Source organism: Hesperophylax consimilis, chromosome 9 (assembly GCF_061612785.1).
Source record: "Hesperophylax consimilis isolate HC1 chromosome 9, BYU_Hcon_1.0, whole genome shotgun sequence".
Classification (NCBI taxonomy): domain Eukaryota; kingdom Metazoa; phylum Arthropoda; class Insecta; order Trichoptera; family Limnephilidae; genus Hesperophylax; species Hesperophylax consimilis.
In genome coordinates, this window is record NC_142844.1 from 20,254,094 (window position 1) to 20,272,314 (window position 18,221).

General features: G+C 34.1%; 1 protein-coding gene across 31 annotated transcripts in view; it reads left to right on the top strand.

The window, feature by feature from the left end:
* The window catches only part of Dscam1 (Down syndrome cell adhesion molecule 1), a 175,663-nt gene that overhangs the window by 69,876 nt on the left and 87,566 nt on the right, over positions 1-18,221 (top strand). For all 31 annotated transcript variants that reach the window (XR_016302632.1, XM_089635741.1, XM_089635734.1 and 28 more), the window contains exon 3: positions 16,671-16,849. Coding sequence is in view for 30 of the 31 variants with exons in the window: in XM_089635741.1 (XP_089491867.1) it covers positions 16,671-16,849 (179 nt within the window). In the remaining variant the exon portion in view is untranslated. The remainder of the gene's footprint in view (positions 1-16,670; positions 16,850-18,221) is intronic.

The window sequence follows — 18,221 nt, forward strand, 5'->3', positions numbered from 1 at the left end:
AATAATAATATTATCTTCATTATTTGCTGTCCAATACTGATAATACGGCTGTACAGTTTATAGTATTATTTGAAAACGTTTTATTAATATTCACAAGAGTTGAATTAACTCATTCTTGTTATCTATTTTATAAAAATACTAATTTCGGTTATGTCTGTAACTCCGCTTCAATGAACTCTAGAACTCGAATTTGCTTTGATTTTAATGTGCTTATTAAAAATGGAACTCATTGTGTGAAGGATTCAGACTAGCGATAATTATTATATCAATACATACAATTTAATATCGTAGGCATAGACATATGAATATTAGTAGACCTACCCTAAGTGATTAAAAGCGTATTATCCCCACTCCCCATACCGGTTCCATTGGAGCCGGCTGTGCTCGCGTATGGCCTCAAGTGAAATTTGAAAACGTGACGTCATCATTCTTGTGCGAACTATGGTCGAGGCATCATCGGTTCATTTTACGAAATAACACGGCAAAATGTTGACTTGTACTATGAAAACTTGTAAAAATAGATGTGAAAAAGAGAATAAACCCAATTGTCGTATTACATTCCATATATAAGCATTATTTTACTTTATTTTAAGCATATTCACATCGTATAATATGAATCAGTTGTTACTATCACATCGAGAAACGTCTGGACGCGAAACACAAAGCTGGTTGGTTGCTGGGAAGTAAATTATGAACATTTATAAAAGTGTCTTAACTAAATACTTAAACGAAATATTCGACTCTGAAAATGAACCGAATTTTTTTGCCGAATTTGGACTTCGCAAATTTGTTCATAACGTGGCGAGTAATTTGCGCTCCCATGTAAAAATGTCTATTCATTCCAAAGCAGATTTTACTTTTAAGAAGTAAATGGTGATATTATAATGCGAGATGCCTATTTACTGTCAGATTGATTTATTGACGAATCACAGTCAGCTTCACTCCCTTCGTTCTTCAACTGTTGATTTTACCCCTCGCCATTATCTTCTCGTCTATTAATTCCTATGTCTGTGATCGTAGGTATTTTTAGTAATTACTAGTTGAAGCCTCCGAAGTTGTCCGGGGTGTACGCAGTTTTTCTAAAATCAGTTGCAGACAGTAATTTTCCTCTTATTTTGAACGCCAAGTGTTAAAAATTTTATCAATCTCGGAATAAAACTGTAGACTTGCGTAAAAATAAAATCCAGGACGCCTACCACAGACACTCTTCTTTATATAAATTGATGTATCAATGTGAAACAATAAAGAAAATATATCAAAGAAATTTAAAAGGGGGTTAAGTCATATAATATTACCACTCAACGACCCAACCCTACGTTTTCGATAAAACGTCAAAATCAACCACCTCCAATTTTCTTCACCTCCTCCTTTTTCCGATGAGATATCCGATCGTATAAGTTCAGATCTAATATCCGGTGCACCGCCTGAATCATTGATACACCTGCAAGTGTTGAAGTTGATACAGAATATAGAGTACAGACTGTTAGAGTAGAGTGTTCTGCTCTCGCCTGTCATATTAATGTTCCCTTTGATTTGCTCCATCTCCTGCGCTTCGATCTTCCATCACTTGTTTAGTGTTTACGGCTGTTGGGACCGTGGTCGGCGCAACCTTCCGAATAGCGTCTCGAACGTGACCGGAAATACAATGACTGTAAAAATATGGAGGGTGTGATTTATTGAAGTTTCGAAATATAATCGTATCTTTCTTCCATTTTGAGACAACGTTTTCGATAGCTTTGTGGGGTGTTCTGTTCTGTTCTGATGACATAGGCCCTGAAGAAATTATTTTCCTCAGGGCCTCCTGTGTGGTGTTAACATTTTTTTTCTTCATTCATAACAATAAGTTAATTCGGACTTATCTACAAGCCGTGAAACTAACTGTTACCAGAGTCTTAACACTGTCTTAACGGAAGAAATTAGTAGCAATGTTTTGTTTTCTATATCTCATCGTTATACTTATCCTCCTCCATTTACACCATCCCTGAAATCATCCGAATGGTGCTCCGGCACGATAAAATTTAAAATGGCTTGATGCTTCAAAAACTAAACAAATTATTATTACCCGAGAATCTTCTTATGGGATGACAGAAGCACTTCCGCCATCTCTTGGCCACATTCAATTAACTCTGGCTGGAATGGAGTTATCACTTTTATTATTGTGTCGACGAATCCGTGATGAAGTCCATTGTATGATTATGTACAGTGTATACCTACTATCCCAAATTTGTAAGACACGCTTGTGTTATCGCCGGGCGGGATCAAAACCTTACGATGACAATGCAACCTAAATTAAAAATTAACATTAGGTATGCATAATTTATGCAAAGCTCCGTCGCAAAATTAACGTATTGATTTGATGCTTTTTATTCTTGAGTCAAGTATTGAAGCAATGGAAAAATTGTATATAGAGTAAAGGTTGGTATATTTAATTACAGGTTTGTTACAATACAAATTATATAGAAATTTTATCGTTTTGGAAAACCCAATTAACACGCATTTCATACAGTTGTATTCAAAATGAAACGTAGGGGAATATATTGATAAATCGTTTTTCTGGCCGCACGATTTGCAATAAATTGTATTTTTATGATTTAAAACATATGGTTAACTTGGAATAAACACGTTTAAAAGGTAATAACACTTATCCGGCCAATGGCTGAGTTGGCATCGCATCTGGTTCCCATGGCGGTACAATTCAATTTCAATCCCTCGGCTGGCTAAGTCCTCATCGCGACACAAGCAACATTTTATGCTTACTGTGATGGTAAATTTAGGTAGAATTCAAATATGGTCAGGTTATTCTTAAATCAGGAATTTTGTCTTTCTTAAAAAAATTAGCTAATTTTTTATCCTGTTAAATTGCATAACAATAACATCATTAACAAAATATGCAGTGTTTTTGACTCGGGCGAAGCCGGGTATATGATTAATAGTCTGCAAATTTTCTCCTACATATATTTCTTGTCAGTTTTTGTACATGATTAAGGCGAAGCTTATTGCTAAATCACTATTTTGATTAATCTTTATAACGAATTGGTGTACATTATGAATACCAACCAATATGCTTTAGATAAATTGAAGGTTTTTCTATCGTTTCGCTTGAGTAGAATTTTTTTTCAATTAAAATGTATGAACGCGTAAATAAAACAACTTTAAAAAATACAGTATTATAGCTAAGATTATCTGTGACAGTTTCACTTGATTAAATGTTTTGCTTTCTTATAAAATTATTTACAAAATAAATAAAAAACAGTTTTGTGCTTGAAATCGAACGTTTCTAGACTCCGTTTGTCAAGCGATTTTAATGGCTATTACCTACAGTATAAGGCATACCTAGAATATACACAATTGTGGCTTGTAGCTTCCTCTTAATCAATGAATGACTAACGTATTACTTATTACTTAATAGCTGACGTGTACCAGGCGTAGCTCGACTTTGCATATATAAACCTACCGGAAGAAATTCTCTAAATGATAGTCAAAACTCTATCAAACTGCACACAAAACAGACAGACGCGGAAAGTTACTTTGTTTTATACTATTTTATTGAAGACAGTGTTTATGTTATAGTATATGTATGATGGTAGTACCTAGCAGATTATTAATTAAATAATAAATACTAGTTAACCAGGTCCGCGCAATATGCAAGTAGCTAAGTACTATGAAGTAACAGCAACATTTATAGAGAATAACAATTACTATCTCTCAATTAAATAATAAATACTAGTAAACCAGATCCGTGCAATGTGCAGATCAGGTAAGTACTAAGAAGTAACAGCCACATTTATAGAGAATAACAATATCAATCTGGTTGTTTATATTTACAACACCCACCAGTGTAAGTGTAGCGGTCAGGGATTTGTGCAGTCTATCTGGTTTGGCACCTGTGCTGGGCACGGTACACTGAAACGGAGAATGGAGAGGCAAATCGCGGCGGAATAACGAACAGATGTTTGAAATGCTGCAACCTGATTGGCTCGTTTAAACGACAGCTGCGTTCGGCCTCGTATAATAGCTGTCAAAATGTGGATCCTTTGGCCCTGGACGAAAACGCTTCGAAGTTCGAAGATTTGACTGAGACGTGCTGCGTTCGAAATGCACTTTTGATTATTTCGGAAGAATCGGTGTTTTAATTCTTTCTAGGCAGGCGAATTATTTATTTTAGTGGGTAGGTACTGTTTGATGTTAATATGTAGGTAATGAGAGGGAATATCAATTAACCAGAAGAACTAAAGAGATTGTGTCTTATTTATGTGGTTTTGAGCCCAACTGCTCCCAATCATCTCCCAACCATCCAATGAGACTATGTCATCCCCAATCGGTGTATGTTGTGATGCTGAAGGTAGCGGAGAGGGGAATGAGATGGGGAAGAGGAAGGTGGGGAAGCACCTGGCTATTCAAATCTGGTCACTTAACACGCCCAAAGCCATTTAAAGCAAAGTTTGAATTCTGAATGGTGGTCTTACACCAGGGCGATACTGAGAGTTTATCCACTCTGGAACGTGCCCAAATAAACTATATATTATTTTAAATTATCAAATTGTGAGATAACACAAATAAAATTTACTTGCGCACGCCGGGATTTGACCCGCGACCTCCGGCTTGTCCGTCGAAAGCCTCGACCACGGAATATGTTTTATTATGTAGGTAAGTACAACTGATACTATGATTTGTCTTTGAATTTGATTTGATTTGAACTGCATATTTATTCTCTACCAACTGACATGTACCCAGCGTTCATTTCTCTACTTTCTATATATATAAAATGCATGTATCAAGAGTTCTCTAAATGATAGTGAAAACTCTATCAAAATCCGTTGCGTAGTTCAGAAGAACTAAGCGCACATTGTTTTATACTATTTAGAGATTTACAGATACCTTTTTAAAAATATATTGAAAGTAAATTTATGCAAATTTCTTCTCTTACCTTGATTGAGAAAACAATAAATAATGAATGGATTCGAACTCGATTTTAAGCTTGCTACACGTACATGAAGTTAATAGGAATTTCATAATATCAGCAACTTTAGTTTTAAGAAGTACATATGAAATGTGTACCTAAAATGGTTAAATACACTGTTTTAGCTTTCAGATACTGGTATTGTAATTCACAAAGAACATGCACACTATATATTGATGTATGTACACGTACAGCGTACTCTTATTCGTGACGTGAAGTGGCAAGTTCACCCGCTTCTCACGATACTACCGATAGTAAACTCTGAACACATTACACACTACACATTACACGCCACAACACACCACACACTAAACCTCTAAACTCTACATATTGATGTTTATGAGTACATTCATGTATAAATAGTCGTCTAACATGTCAACAAGTGGAAGTTAAGTAAGTTGTAATCGCTCTAGTGAGATACTATCACCGTTCATAATCGAAATCTTGCTTTAAATTGCTTTAGTTATGTTTAATGACTAGATCTCAATAGCCAGGTACTTTCCCGACACTTCCTTTCAACTTCACTTTCCCCTCCCTTACTTCCTGCTTCTCAAAATTCTCATAAATTCTGGGTCTGCCATAAGTAAGGTACGATATAAAATAAAGTGATAAATGGTTGAGTAGTCCCAGAGAGAGGCGTACGTACGTCGTCTTCCTTCTAACTTTTTACACGTCTTGTATGAAAACGAAAAAGACGCTATATCGATGACGTAATGTACCTACGACCTCTCTCTGAGACTACTATAGACATAATCAAGATGACAATACTATTTCAAGAATAATTATGAATAAATTTTTTTTATGTAAATTAACAGTTGAATTTTATTGATGAAATAATAATTTCATTATTCTATATTAATAATAAGGGCATAAAATAAATCGATTCTAAAATATATCGTCGATATAATATACACGTCAGCTAGATTATCATATTTTACCTCCTACCTCAATGATTAAGATTACTGTATAGATAATCAAAATAAAAATTGAACGTCATTAAGGCGAAACTATTTTGATTAATCTTTGTAACGAATTGATGTACATTATGAATACCAAAAATATGCTTCAGATAAATTGAAAGTTTTCCTATCGTTTCGCTTGAGTAGAATACAAATCAAAAAATAAATTACTCAACAAAAAATATAAATATAAACTACTAAAAAAACATTTTTTCAATAGAAATGTATGAACGCGTAAAGGAAACAATTAAAAAAAAACACAGTATTATAGCTAAGATTATCTGTGACAGTTTCACTTGATTGACTTTTTTGACTTGTAAAATTATTTACAAAATAAATAGAAACCACTTTTTTGCTTCAATCGAACGTTTCTAGACTCCGTTTGTCAAGCGATTTTAATGCCTATTACCTACAATATAAGGTATACCAAGAATATACACATTTTTGGCTTGTAGCTTCCTCTTAACAAATCATGACCTGTTGTAGTCAAATGGCCCATTGCGTAGGGTTCGTTACTAGGCGTCGCGAGCTCAACCCTGTACAAACACAAACAGATGAAATTATTTATTCTTTTTACCATAGGGAGAAATCAAATAGTATCAAGTTATTCTTAAGAAAATAATGTTTATTATTCTTTTTAAATTTGATTGTGTTGTAAATAGCCTATTTTATTACCTGTCCATTTTCCATACAATTGAATGTTGGTCTCGTTTCATTAAATAAAATTATGGCTAGCTTTGCATCACCTGGCCATCTGAAATAAATAAATTATTCTGCATGTGTCTAGTGTACATTATAGCTGCTGAATACTGAACTAATCCCAGCACCGATCGCTGACCAGTATGAACGCATGTTACCAGATTTGGAATATTGTGTATCTTTCGAGCTAATGATTTACTAAACATGTTCAGTATATCGTAAGCAAACAACATATCGGTTGTCGAGTGACGCGGATTTCTTCATCGACAGTTTTTTGTAGTTGTATGTCATTCAAGTTTTTTTGTCATCATTTTGTGGATATAATACAACATGATATCATCATCGTTATTCTTCTGAATGCATTAGAATCCTTTTTGTAAAGTTCACACTGAAGCTCTTCTAATTCGACCGGATATATTAAACAAATTATTAAATTTAATAACTTTACATTCCCCATTATTTAATAAAAAAAGATATAAAAAGACATGTTTCAAAATCAACGGTTTCTTCTTCAGGATAAACGTGTAATGAAAATTAACAAATTAAGAATAGACAAAAATATTACAATGAGCGGTGATTAAGTATTATTTAAAAAATATAATGATTATTTAAAATTATCATAAAGTAGATATCTTTTATAAACTAACACATTTATGTATACATCAAAAACTTAAATTAGACAGAATCAAGGAGTGTTATATACGCGAGCCGAACTGCCGAGCCGAATCTCAACTTATGGGAAAGGAACGAGCAACCGCATATGGCGCGAAACGCCGCTTACAGTTGTTTCATTCCTTTCCCGTAAATGTATACGTACCATAAAATGTCTAAATAACAACAAAAAAAAATTATCAATACATGCCTTTTTGACTCACCAGCTGTATTAGAAAAGAATGCATTTCGTTGCCTTGAATGCAATACCAGATGGAATACCTTATTTTATTTTAAATACGCCCAAAACTCTTTACTCGGAATTATTTTTATGTATTAATTTTATTTTAGTAATTTTTACATTTAAGTTTATTTACAAATTATTTACAAATTCCCATACATTTTGTTTTTTTTTTTAATTTAACTTATTTATTGTTAGCCATCTTGATACATTGTCTAGTTCATTATTTAAAATATGTATTAGTTCTTCATAGTTTTCTCCAATTATATATATTAGTGTATCATCGGCAAATAGTCATACTTTACATTTTGAAAATATTTTCACCATGTCATTAATATAGAGTATGAACAATAGAGGTCCAAGGACTGATCCCTGTGGTACTCATAATTTATTTTCCATTGGTTTTGAAAATCTGCAAATCTTAAAATGCCCTAAGAGATATTGATATTTTCCACTGTATCCTAAAAACGCATTTGGCCGAGAGATCGGAACGTCATACAATTAGTCTCGGTACACACTTCTTGCTTCAATCAAATTTATACATTTTGTCTCATAACAATCTTCTTCTATATTCGGACACTTGACACAACTCGACTCAAACATTTGATTCACTTGATCATGCCATGTCTTCCTGGGGGGTCCCCGACTCCTGCTTTCATTGGCTTGCGTACAGCTTACATACATGTAACAGCAATCCAAACAAGATACTAACTAACATTATAATAACAACTAATAATACCTCTCGTTATGTTGTGATTTTATTTTAATTTTATGATCCCAGTAGTCGGGTGCTAATTATACAGGGTGTATCGGCAAGTACCCGACAAACTTTAACCAGCTATTCCTCAGCACATTTGGAGTAAAAAATGTTATAGGCGCTTTGCTGTCCGGTAGCATTTTTTTCCATTAAAAACAAAAAATAAATAAAAAATCCACACTCCGTCACTGTCATTTGCATTGTTTCTCGTGTTCAACAGCTGTTATTAGCAAGTGTGTCAAAAAGTGTCCTCGCTCTTTCGTACACACTAAATAATAATAGTTAAAAATGAGACGAATGGTGCCGTGCCATTTCGTTGTAATTGTAAAAGCGCGCCAACGTAGGTACGTACCTACGTACATTATTCAACTAAACTCGAACAAAATATTGCCAGACGGGTTTTCAAACTTTGACAAAGGATAAAACATTGGTGACATGTGGTGAAAATATGAATAGTAATTTTTTTATTTAAAAAAAAATGCTACCGGACAGCAAAGTGCCCATAACATTTTTTACTCCAAATGTGCTAAGGAATAGCTGGTTAAAGTTTGTCGGGTACGTGCCGATACACCTTGTATATGAAAATTGTTAGTATCTATACTATCCATGGGTACTTTTCACGAATATAGATTTGATGCTTACAATCTTGAAATACGGTCAGCTTCAATAAGGCAGCCTCCGAAGCGTATAACATTTTTTTAAAAGTTAAAACGAAAGACAAATATTCTCAGGTTACGAATAACCAGAAAATATTTGCTAATCTCCTACTACCATCGTAATAAGCGGAAATTGTTGCTTGCATCGTATTGGAGGACTTAGACAGTAGAGGAATTGAACTCACAATGGGAACCAGACGCGATGTCAACTCATCCACTGACCGGTCAAATTTAATAATTATTATTTGTCAAGAGGTTACAGGTTCATTTCCTGACTTTGCCCAACCCTATAAATAAGGTTTTTGCATTTCATACCTATAAGGGCGCTGCTATACTGATTTATAAGATTGATGGATTTTCTACAAAGATAAAATATGTATATTTAGAGTAATTTTAACTGAACTGCCTTAAAGAAACACAAGTATACCCACGAACTGGCGATGCCTATGTGGGATTTTTTTGCTATCATACATTTATGCATATTATTATTTTTATGTATATGCTGTTTATGAACTCGTGTGTGTGTACGTGTATTGTGTGTGTATGTTATGTATGGTGTGTAATACACTATATATGTATACATATGTGCATGTGTACATATACTTTTCTGTAATTCGCATTGTTTCTTTCTTTTTTTAATATGTATGTAAAAAACATAATTTGTATTTTAAAACCATGTATGTAACAAAAAAAAAAAATAAAAAAAAAAAATAAAAAAAAAAAAAAAAAAATAGCTTTAGTTACCACTTTAGTGAAGTAAAGGTACGGAAACATTGAGTCCACGTACATATCATGTGCGATGCTTCTTTTCCAGGCAAACGTACACACTTGTACTACGTAAGCAACGCAAATTAGGTAAGGACACGCTTTCCATTGCGTGTGAACAGTGCGTGTCTAGTACGTACGTGGCGCGTCAGTTGATTAGACGTTTTTAGGTTATGTGTTCACATTATTAAAAGGCGCACGTGTACTGTTCAGCTTTGTCGTAGCTGTTGTATTGTGGTGAACGAATATTATAACACGTTTGTATTTGATATGTTGTTTATTAAACCAGCCCAGCTGGCGATCTGTTGACAAATGGTGACAGCTAGGGTTTTTGTAGCACAGACAATATATTAGGAAATGGCCATAGATAACATTATACTAATAACACCAACATCCCTCTTTTCCTAATAAAGAAAAACAAGTCAAGACAAGATGAACATTACAAATATAAATGGCCATAGATAACATTATACTAATAACACCAACAGTAGCATGTGATTCTGAAATTGAATTTTAGGAAAACTTACTAAGATTATTGTTTTTAAATTAAGTAAATGCACGAGCAAATGTCAAATCAACCGCAATACAATCAACTGTTAAATCATGTTTTGTCAAATCAACATACGTGTTACATACAAACCTAACTTAGTCGTTGGAAGGCGTGACGGCCATCCCCCCACCTTTCAAGTAAAGTATGTATCTATTTTCATTGAACATTGTTTGCGTCTCGTACGTTGCGTAGGTTGCTTACGTTGCGTACATGGGTCCAGTTTATCCCTATATTAAGTTTATCGATGGATGCACACTATGGACAGTGAACATCAGAAGGAGGGTTTTATTTTCTATTTGAATATATTCACATTACTACACTACTTATATCCAATTGGTCTGTTGATGTTCCGTCATCAATGATGTTGACTGTATCTCAGTTGAGTCACGCGATTATGCAGATGACTGAACGAGCTTATCCAAGAAAACATTTAAATACTTCTAGCTGAGTAATTGTTGTATTGTAATCCAAGTAAAGTCACAGATCAGACAGTCGTTCAGAAGATGACCTATCTGAAGTTGTCCTGGGCTGGGTTCATTGTTTGACACGCTTCTAGTAGGCCTAGAATAGGTTACAAATACTGGATAATATTATGGTGTGACGATATACAATAGACAAGGAGCCGTATGTTATGTCAGTTAAGTACAGATCGTTGATAAGAGGGAGTGGCAAACCAAAGGAAGGTAGATTGAAATATCCGTAGAGGCAGAGTGGTCCAAAGTGTCTACTTTTCCTCATAGTACTAACCGATGGTAAAAGAATTAGGGGACGCCCGAGGAAGACATGGCGCGATCGAGTAAACCAGATGCTTAAGGCGGGCCATGTCAAGAGTCAGAATCAGAGGCGGCTCTAAGGATCCAGTAGTAGTAGGTCATTTGAAAAAAAATGTGTGACTAATCTTTATTTTATATTGTGAAAAAAGTCCATATATTATTATCTATATTTTGACCGGTCGGTGGCCGAGTTGACATCGCGTTTGGGTCCCACCCAGGCGTAGTGTGTTCAACTCCTCGGCTGGCTAAGTCCTCCATCACAACATAAGCAACATTTTCAGCTTACTGTGGTGGTAGTAGGAGATTTTCAAATATTGTCAGGTTACTCGTAACCCGGGAATGTTTGTCTTTCTTTTTAAAAGAAAAAAAAAATTGTTAATATAGTAAATTGGAAATTAATACACAATCCATGTATGTACTTACGGCAAATTATTTTTAAGATATTAGGTTTTAATTTAGTTTTGCACAACATTAAAGTAAATAAAATAAGAGTTTGATTCTATTTGACAGTGATCTTTTACGTTTTTTGTTTTTGTTTTCATAACAACATAAATAATTATTCTAAACCTTTCCCGAACTATCCAATTGAAAAACAACCATTGTTCTACACAATACAAGCGTGTAAAATGAAAAACCGACATGTGTTTATGTCACCATCTCTGTAAAACATATAATATTCATCGTGTTGTCTCCCTCACGGTCATGACCTAAGCGTCCCTAAGCTTTCTTCGGTACCTAATTTTTACTTCGACAAAAATTATAGTGCCATCTCGTTTATTCTATGGCGCGCATAGGGACAGAAGATGCGAAAGTGGACATTCTTTAAATTGACCCAGCGAATCGTATGGACTTGTGAATGAAAGCTTCTAGCTTCTATTAGAGACAACAGATGTCACTCCTAGTCACTAGCCGCCGCCGCTTGCAGCTTTGCTGTTTCGCAGTACATTTTAAATAAATTAAGAATAAGACCAGTTGTTTTGATGCACATAATTGAATATTATTATTGTTGTCTTATAATTTTGGGGGGTCAAACACCAATTGACCTAAGGGAAGAACCGCCACTGGTCAGAATAATAGAAGAGTATGTATGAATATGAATTAGGCAAGGAGAGTGTGTGAGTTGTTTGGCGGTCCTTCCTTTCTGCCCATCACTTTGGGGAAATATCGTGATAGTTAGTTAATTAGTTACTAGACTGCAACTTGCCTATATTTGGAATGGATGACAGTCAATAAATTACATCAAGCAAAACATCATACTTAATAGCTGATCACAATTTGATCGAAACTGATACGGGGTGAGAATCAGACAGTTCAAATGACAAACATTCAAAATGGCGCTGATGAACTATTTGACCGTCAGTCATATGTGACGAAGGTTGAACCACCTCTGGATAATTATTCGTTGGTTGAACGTATAATGTAAATTTCCGCACTTCCTATTAATGCAGTTTTCTTGTTACGACACGGAAGTGACGGAAGCATCCTTTTTACCACTCTTGATCGCCCATTGTTACTTTATTCTAATGAAATGGAATTATCTCGCCCACACAACGAAGAAAGATATTTACAAAGGATGTGTCGAATTCAACTTGCATTCGATTCGATTTTCTTAAAAAATTCCGCCAAGAATTTCTTATTTTAAAAAGCGATTAAAACCAAATGCACTTCATTTTCACGTGAAGGGCACACGAAGCAATTATTTCGAGTTAAGGAGATGCCATACGTAGTAATGCAAAATCCTGTGATTTTGGTTTGAAAATTTGGTCGCCTAGAGATGTTTCAGATGCTTTAATTAAATACTGCGAGTAGAATACATCTAGGCCTTTGAAATAATCGAGTATTTTTTAGATAAGTCTTTTTATAAGCCCAGAAAAAATAATGTAATGCCTATGAAAACTGCTTTAAAGTTCAAAATCTCCTACTTACGAAACTATTTTCGGTTATGATTTTATTGTTTAATGTGGCAAATTAAGTTATTTATAAAATGATCGGAAAAAAATTAATATTTATGCCTGAACATCCACAAAATAAAATAAAAGGCAATTTTTGGCAATGTTTTTTTTCTTGCATAAATCAAAACAGGCGGATGGTGTTAAGCGGAAATTTAAACCTTATCGCCATCTACGTAAGGGGTGTTATTGATAGCGGCTCGATTTAAAATATTACACGACGTAGTGCATCGCCTTAAAATCGTAAGAAAGCGATTGGATAGCAATTTACTATGAAAGCTAGCGTTTTCTCACAGATTGTAATTTTATGAAGTACATAATACAGGGAGTCACTAACTTTGGGAGGTGATTTTACAAGTCAGTAGAAGTCAAAAATATAAACAAGTTTTTTTCGAAATTCCATTGTGCCACAGATTTTATTTTTTCTTATTAGCCTTCAAGCTAATTTGGTCTCATAAATTCAGGCTAATTTGGTATCTAAACAACTAATTTTGGTCCCACATAAATTGTTGTATCTTCCTTAATCCTTACTGTTGTATTCAGAAATATGGTGTGTTAGAAAGATATAACACCACATTTTATATTCAAATCTAGAAATTAACCACAGAATAATTAAAATGTCCTCGTTTATAAAAAAAACCGACCGCAATTTAAATAAAAAATTATAAGATTATGGAATTTTTATTAATTATTTTTATATGATGCGACAAAAATGAAGTGACAGTAACTTTTGTAATACACTTAAATAATTACGTCTAATAAAATAGATGTGTTTTTATATATTTATTCGTTATTAGTAGTAATTTTAGTTTAAAAAGTAAAGAGAGCTTTTTTTTTTAATGTTTGCATTCTAAATTTTAAGATTTCAAATAAATATATGTGTTTTTAAAATAATAAAATATAATAGCGTTTTTCATCACCTTTCAAAAACAGTTTTTAGTTTTCGGAGACGTTCAGAAATATTGCATTTATTTGGATTTTATTGTAACGCGGAAATATTCGGACCGTCTGACAGAATGTGGCTGAGGCTTGAAGCGAATAACATGGTAAAAACACTTCAACTCTTTTACCTAAAAACTACCAAACGTTGGAATTTCGAAAAAAGTTGCGTATTTATCTGTGTTACTCTATCATGTAGAATTACCTCCCGAAGTTAGTGCTACATAATATTGCGTTGTCTTTTTAAATAGCGGTTCTAAAACATCGTGGGACACCTAATTAATTAATTATTTTTTTAAATTCAATCTTGAATATTTGCGTTGCATCCTTTAAAAAATATTCCAAGGAGATACCCACCAATTTGTGTACACCTCCATAGCGCCAGTAGGTACCTGCTTTACCAACAGAACATATCTTTGTTCCCAAATAAAATACATGGTTGCCTTCACATTCTCAGTTGGCGGGCTTTGTTGACACCTCCTCCCCTCCTTAACCCTCCTGCTCTCCTGGAGGACAACAATAAATGAAGCATGCATTGTTTGTTTGACTGCCACTTCAAACAGTTGACACGGCACTTGGAAATGTGGCATTAAACGAGCAATGTATGGAATACTTACGCGGATTGTGCATGCGATGGGAGAGTACTAAACTGTTCGAGTGATTTAAATGTCAGTCGTTTTTACACCGCCCGTGCTATTATTATTCTACACTACGCGATGAGAGGAACTGTTCGTTTCCGTACTTTCGAAAAAGCAAATATTACGTAATTTGTATTAGTCAACAAAAACACTAATTGCACTTTAATACACCTTTTCATTACCGACAAGGATATTTAATTATCCTTGGATAATAATGACTTCAAATCTCTAAATAGTATAAAATAAAGTCGCTATCCGTGTCTAACTTTTTGTGCGTTTAGTTCATTACGTTCTTAGAAGCAGATTGAATACCATTAAAATTGTCGCTTTTAAAATATTTTTACGCTTACGGCTGCATTCTTTTAAGATCTTTTAATTCTGTCGTACAACTAAAGAATCTCATTTCTACTGCACTCATTTTACTTTCGCCCTCCCTCTATCAGTTCCACCAAAATCTCTGCTTTCGAAACATCAATATACCATCATCACGGAGGAAAGCATAAATATCCTTTATATTCACTTTCTTCTGAAGTATACAATAAGATTGTCGTTATCATTGATCAATTCAAATATGTCTTAATAATGATTGGATTATTTATATAGCGCCGTTTTCGTGAGAGAATCACCTCAAGGGCGCAATTATTTCAGTTTAATTGTCAACCATTTTCATCGTAGCAGTGCATTCTTCAGCGTAGATATAATAAATAATTGAAAACTTAATAAAATGATTAACAAAACATTATATTTTGTACAATGCACCACAAAGTTACTAATTTTCAACTAATTAAAGTTCTAATTAAATGTCCTTACCAAAATTTCAATGTCACTAACTACTCGCTTTAGGGATCTATTCAAAGCAATTTCCTGTTAGTAGACCTTGAACATAATTAAACTAGACACCATGTCAAAACTGTGCAATAGGTCCCTTGAAAGCTTAAAGGGCTTAGCGCCGAGCACCTATCACCATCAACCTGTAGCGGAAACGATATTTATAATTTATCAATTACCAACCCTCCGTTAAAGCCTTAACAATACTTGCACACCCTATGTCTATATTTATGCCATGGCAATACTTTACTAAATGTATTTTTAATAACATCAATTCTGTACATACAATATAGTTCTTATCTAATACAATTATATCACCCTGCTTTAACTTAATTAGTTATGGTTTACTATTTATATAATATAAAATCATGTACGGTAAAGCTATTTTTTTCAATCAGTAATTTGAATCTATCTTTAAAACGCGGACCGTAAAATTCAATTAAATAGAAAAATTAATTAATTTTAAATGTCTGCTTTTTTACACATTAGTACAATTTATTAAACATGGTGATAATATGCAGACGTTTTACAATATGTTCTTTAAGGCGATACACTACGTAGTAATTCAAAATCATGTGTTTTTGGTTTGAAAATTTGGTCTCCTAGAAATGTTTCAGATGCTTTAATTAAATACTGCAAGTAGAATACATCTTGGCCTTTGAAATAATCGAGTATTTTTAGATAATTATTTTTATAAGCCCAGAAAAAAATAATGTATAAGGCCTATGAAAACTGCTTTAAAGTTCAAATCTCCTACTTACAAACCTATTTTCGGTTATGATTTTATTGTATAATGTGGAAAATTAAGTTATTTATAAAATGATCGGAATTTTTTTTTTATTTATGCCTGAACATCCACAAAATAAAATAAAAGGCTCTTTTTGGCCATGTTTTTTCTTGCATAAATCAAAACAGGCCTATGGTGTTAAGCGGGAATTGAAACCTTATCGCCATCTACGTAAGGGGTGTTATTGATAGCGGATCGATTTAAAATATTACACGACGTATTGCGTGGCCTTAATTAAAAACAGTTTAATTTAATAAGAAAAAAGCCTTGATACTGCTATACAAAATTCAGTGCTGTTCCGACTACTGATCTGTCGAACGAAAAACTTCGTAAGAGCAGCAGTTTAAACTCGCATATAGTATTTAAATTAAAAATTAATTTAATAGGACCTTAAAATTTCATAAAAGAGTGCAATCGTCCCTCCAAAAACATTTCCGTAGCGCTGCAGTATCTTGGTAGGCGGAATAATTGAATAATAATATGTATTTGTGGTAATTATGATATTTTGTTAATTTCAGTCGCCGCCGAAGACGAGACCGTGGGCCCCATATTCGTGAAGGAGCCCCCGAACCGTATCGACTTCTCCAACACCACGGGGGCCGTGGTAGAGTGCCGCGCGAGGGGCTCCCCTGCGCCCGACCTCATCTGGGTGCGGGCCGATGGCAGCGCCGTGGGCGATGTTCCCGGCCTGCGACAGGTAATGATGATGAATCTCACTTATATAAAATAATATTCTATTTGGTACCGCCGCCCCGGGAACCATTTATTGTATAACCAACATTTCTGCCATAGGTAGCCCCAAGTGGTTCGCTACGTTTGTTGACTTAGCAGGGGTGCAAGGGTTCACGAGGTGAGGTTTTTCTAAGTCTTGGCGGCGGATGATGAGGCTGGAGCAACAGTTACGGTGAATGGATTGCGCTGTCGAGAGATGATTAATGATTTTTTTATGGCCGGAATTGGATGGTATTGATCTGGACAACGTTTACTTTCAACAAGACGGCGCTACGTGCCACACAAGCAACGAAACCATTGATCTTTTACGATTGCATATCAAAATATCACCTCTTATTGGAAAACCCTGTATATATGTATCTCCCTTTCAAACCATCTTTGAACGTTTACTACGGGGCCTTAACCGCTGCATGCTGTTCTTTTATTTGGCACAAAAAGAACGATCACTCTTACAACACTTACAACTGTCATGACCCTGTGGGTATTGGGCATTGCTTGAAATCAGCAGAGGTCACTACAACAAGTAACAACAAGTAGTAGTACTACAATGGGTCATATTAATCAAATTGTACCTTGTAGATTCTTCCTGAGTAGAATTTTTATTTTTTTATGTGAAAACCGCACTAGAGTTTTTTTTTATTTTTTTTTTATTCTAGATAAAAGAAAATTACATTTTTCACTTATTTAACTAGAAATAACATATACAGGGTGTCCGGAAACTCGTAGTACAAGCGGGAAACTGGTGAATCTACAACACATTTGGAGTCGATTTTGTAGTATATTTTTTTTTTATTTGAGCTTTCGTTATCGAGTAAATCGAGTTTGAAGTTGATTTTTTTTTTTTTTTTTTTTTTTAATCAAATTCTTATAAATTATTACTGAAGATCAAAGTACCCAACTAATTAAAACTATTTGAAAGTAAAACAAATGAAGAAACTCGGATTTGAAGCATTATTTTGAAATCACCCTTCATTTAACCCGGTGTAATCATAAAATATTTCTGCTCTGCAGGGTTAAAACATCTGTTATTCAACCCTAAACACCAGAAAAAACTTTAACCCTAAAATAGCCAAAAAATATTTTTTTTTGGTTTTTTTTTTTTTTTGAAAATGCTCAAATCAAAAAACTTTATGTTTTTTTGGGTTCCCCATGTGGTGTAGATTCTCCAGTTTCCCGCTTGTACTACGAGTTTCCGGACACCGTGTATATTACACATAAATATATTACACACTGATATTATTCACTTTCATTGTTTTGTTGATGGAGCATAAAACTGAACAATTTTTTTTTAAATGTACCTATACACTTTTCATTTTTAATTTCGTCTGGGAGGCAAT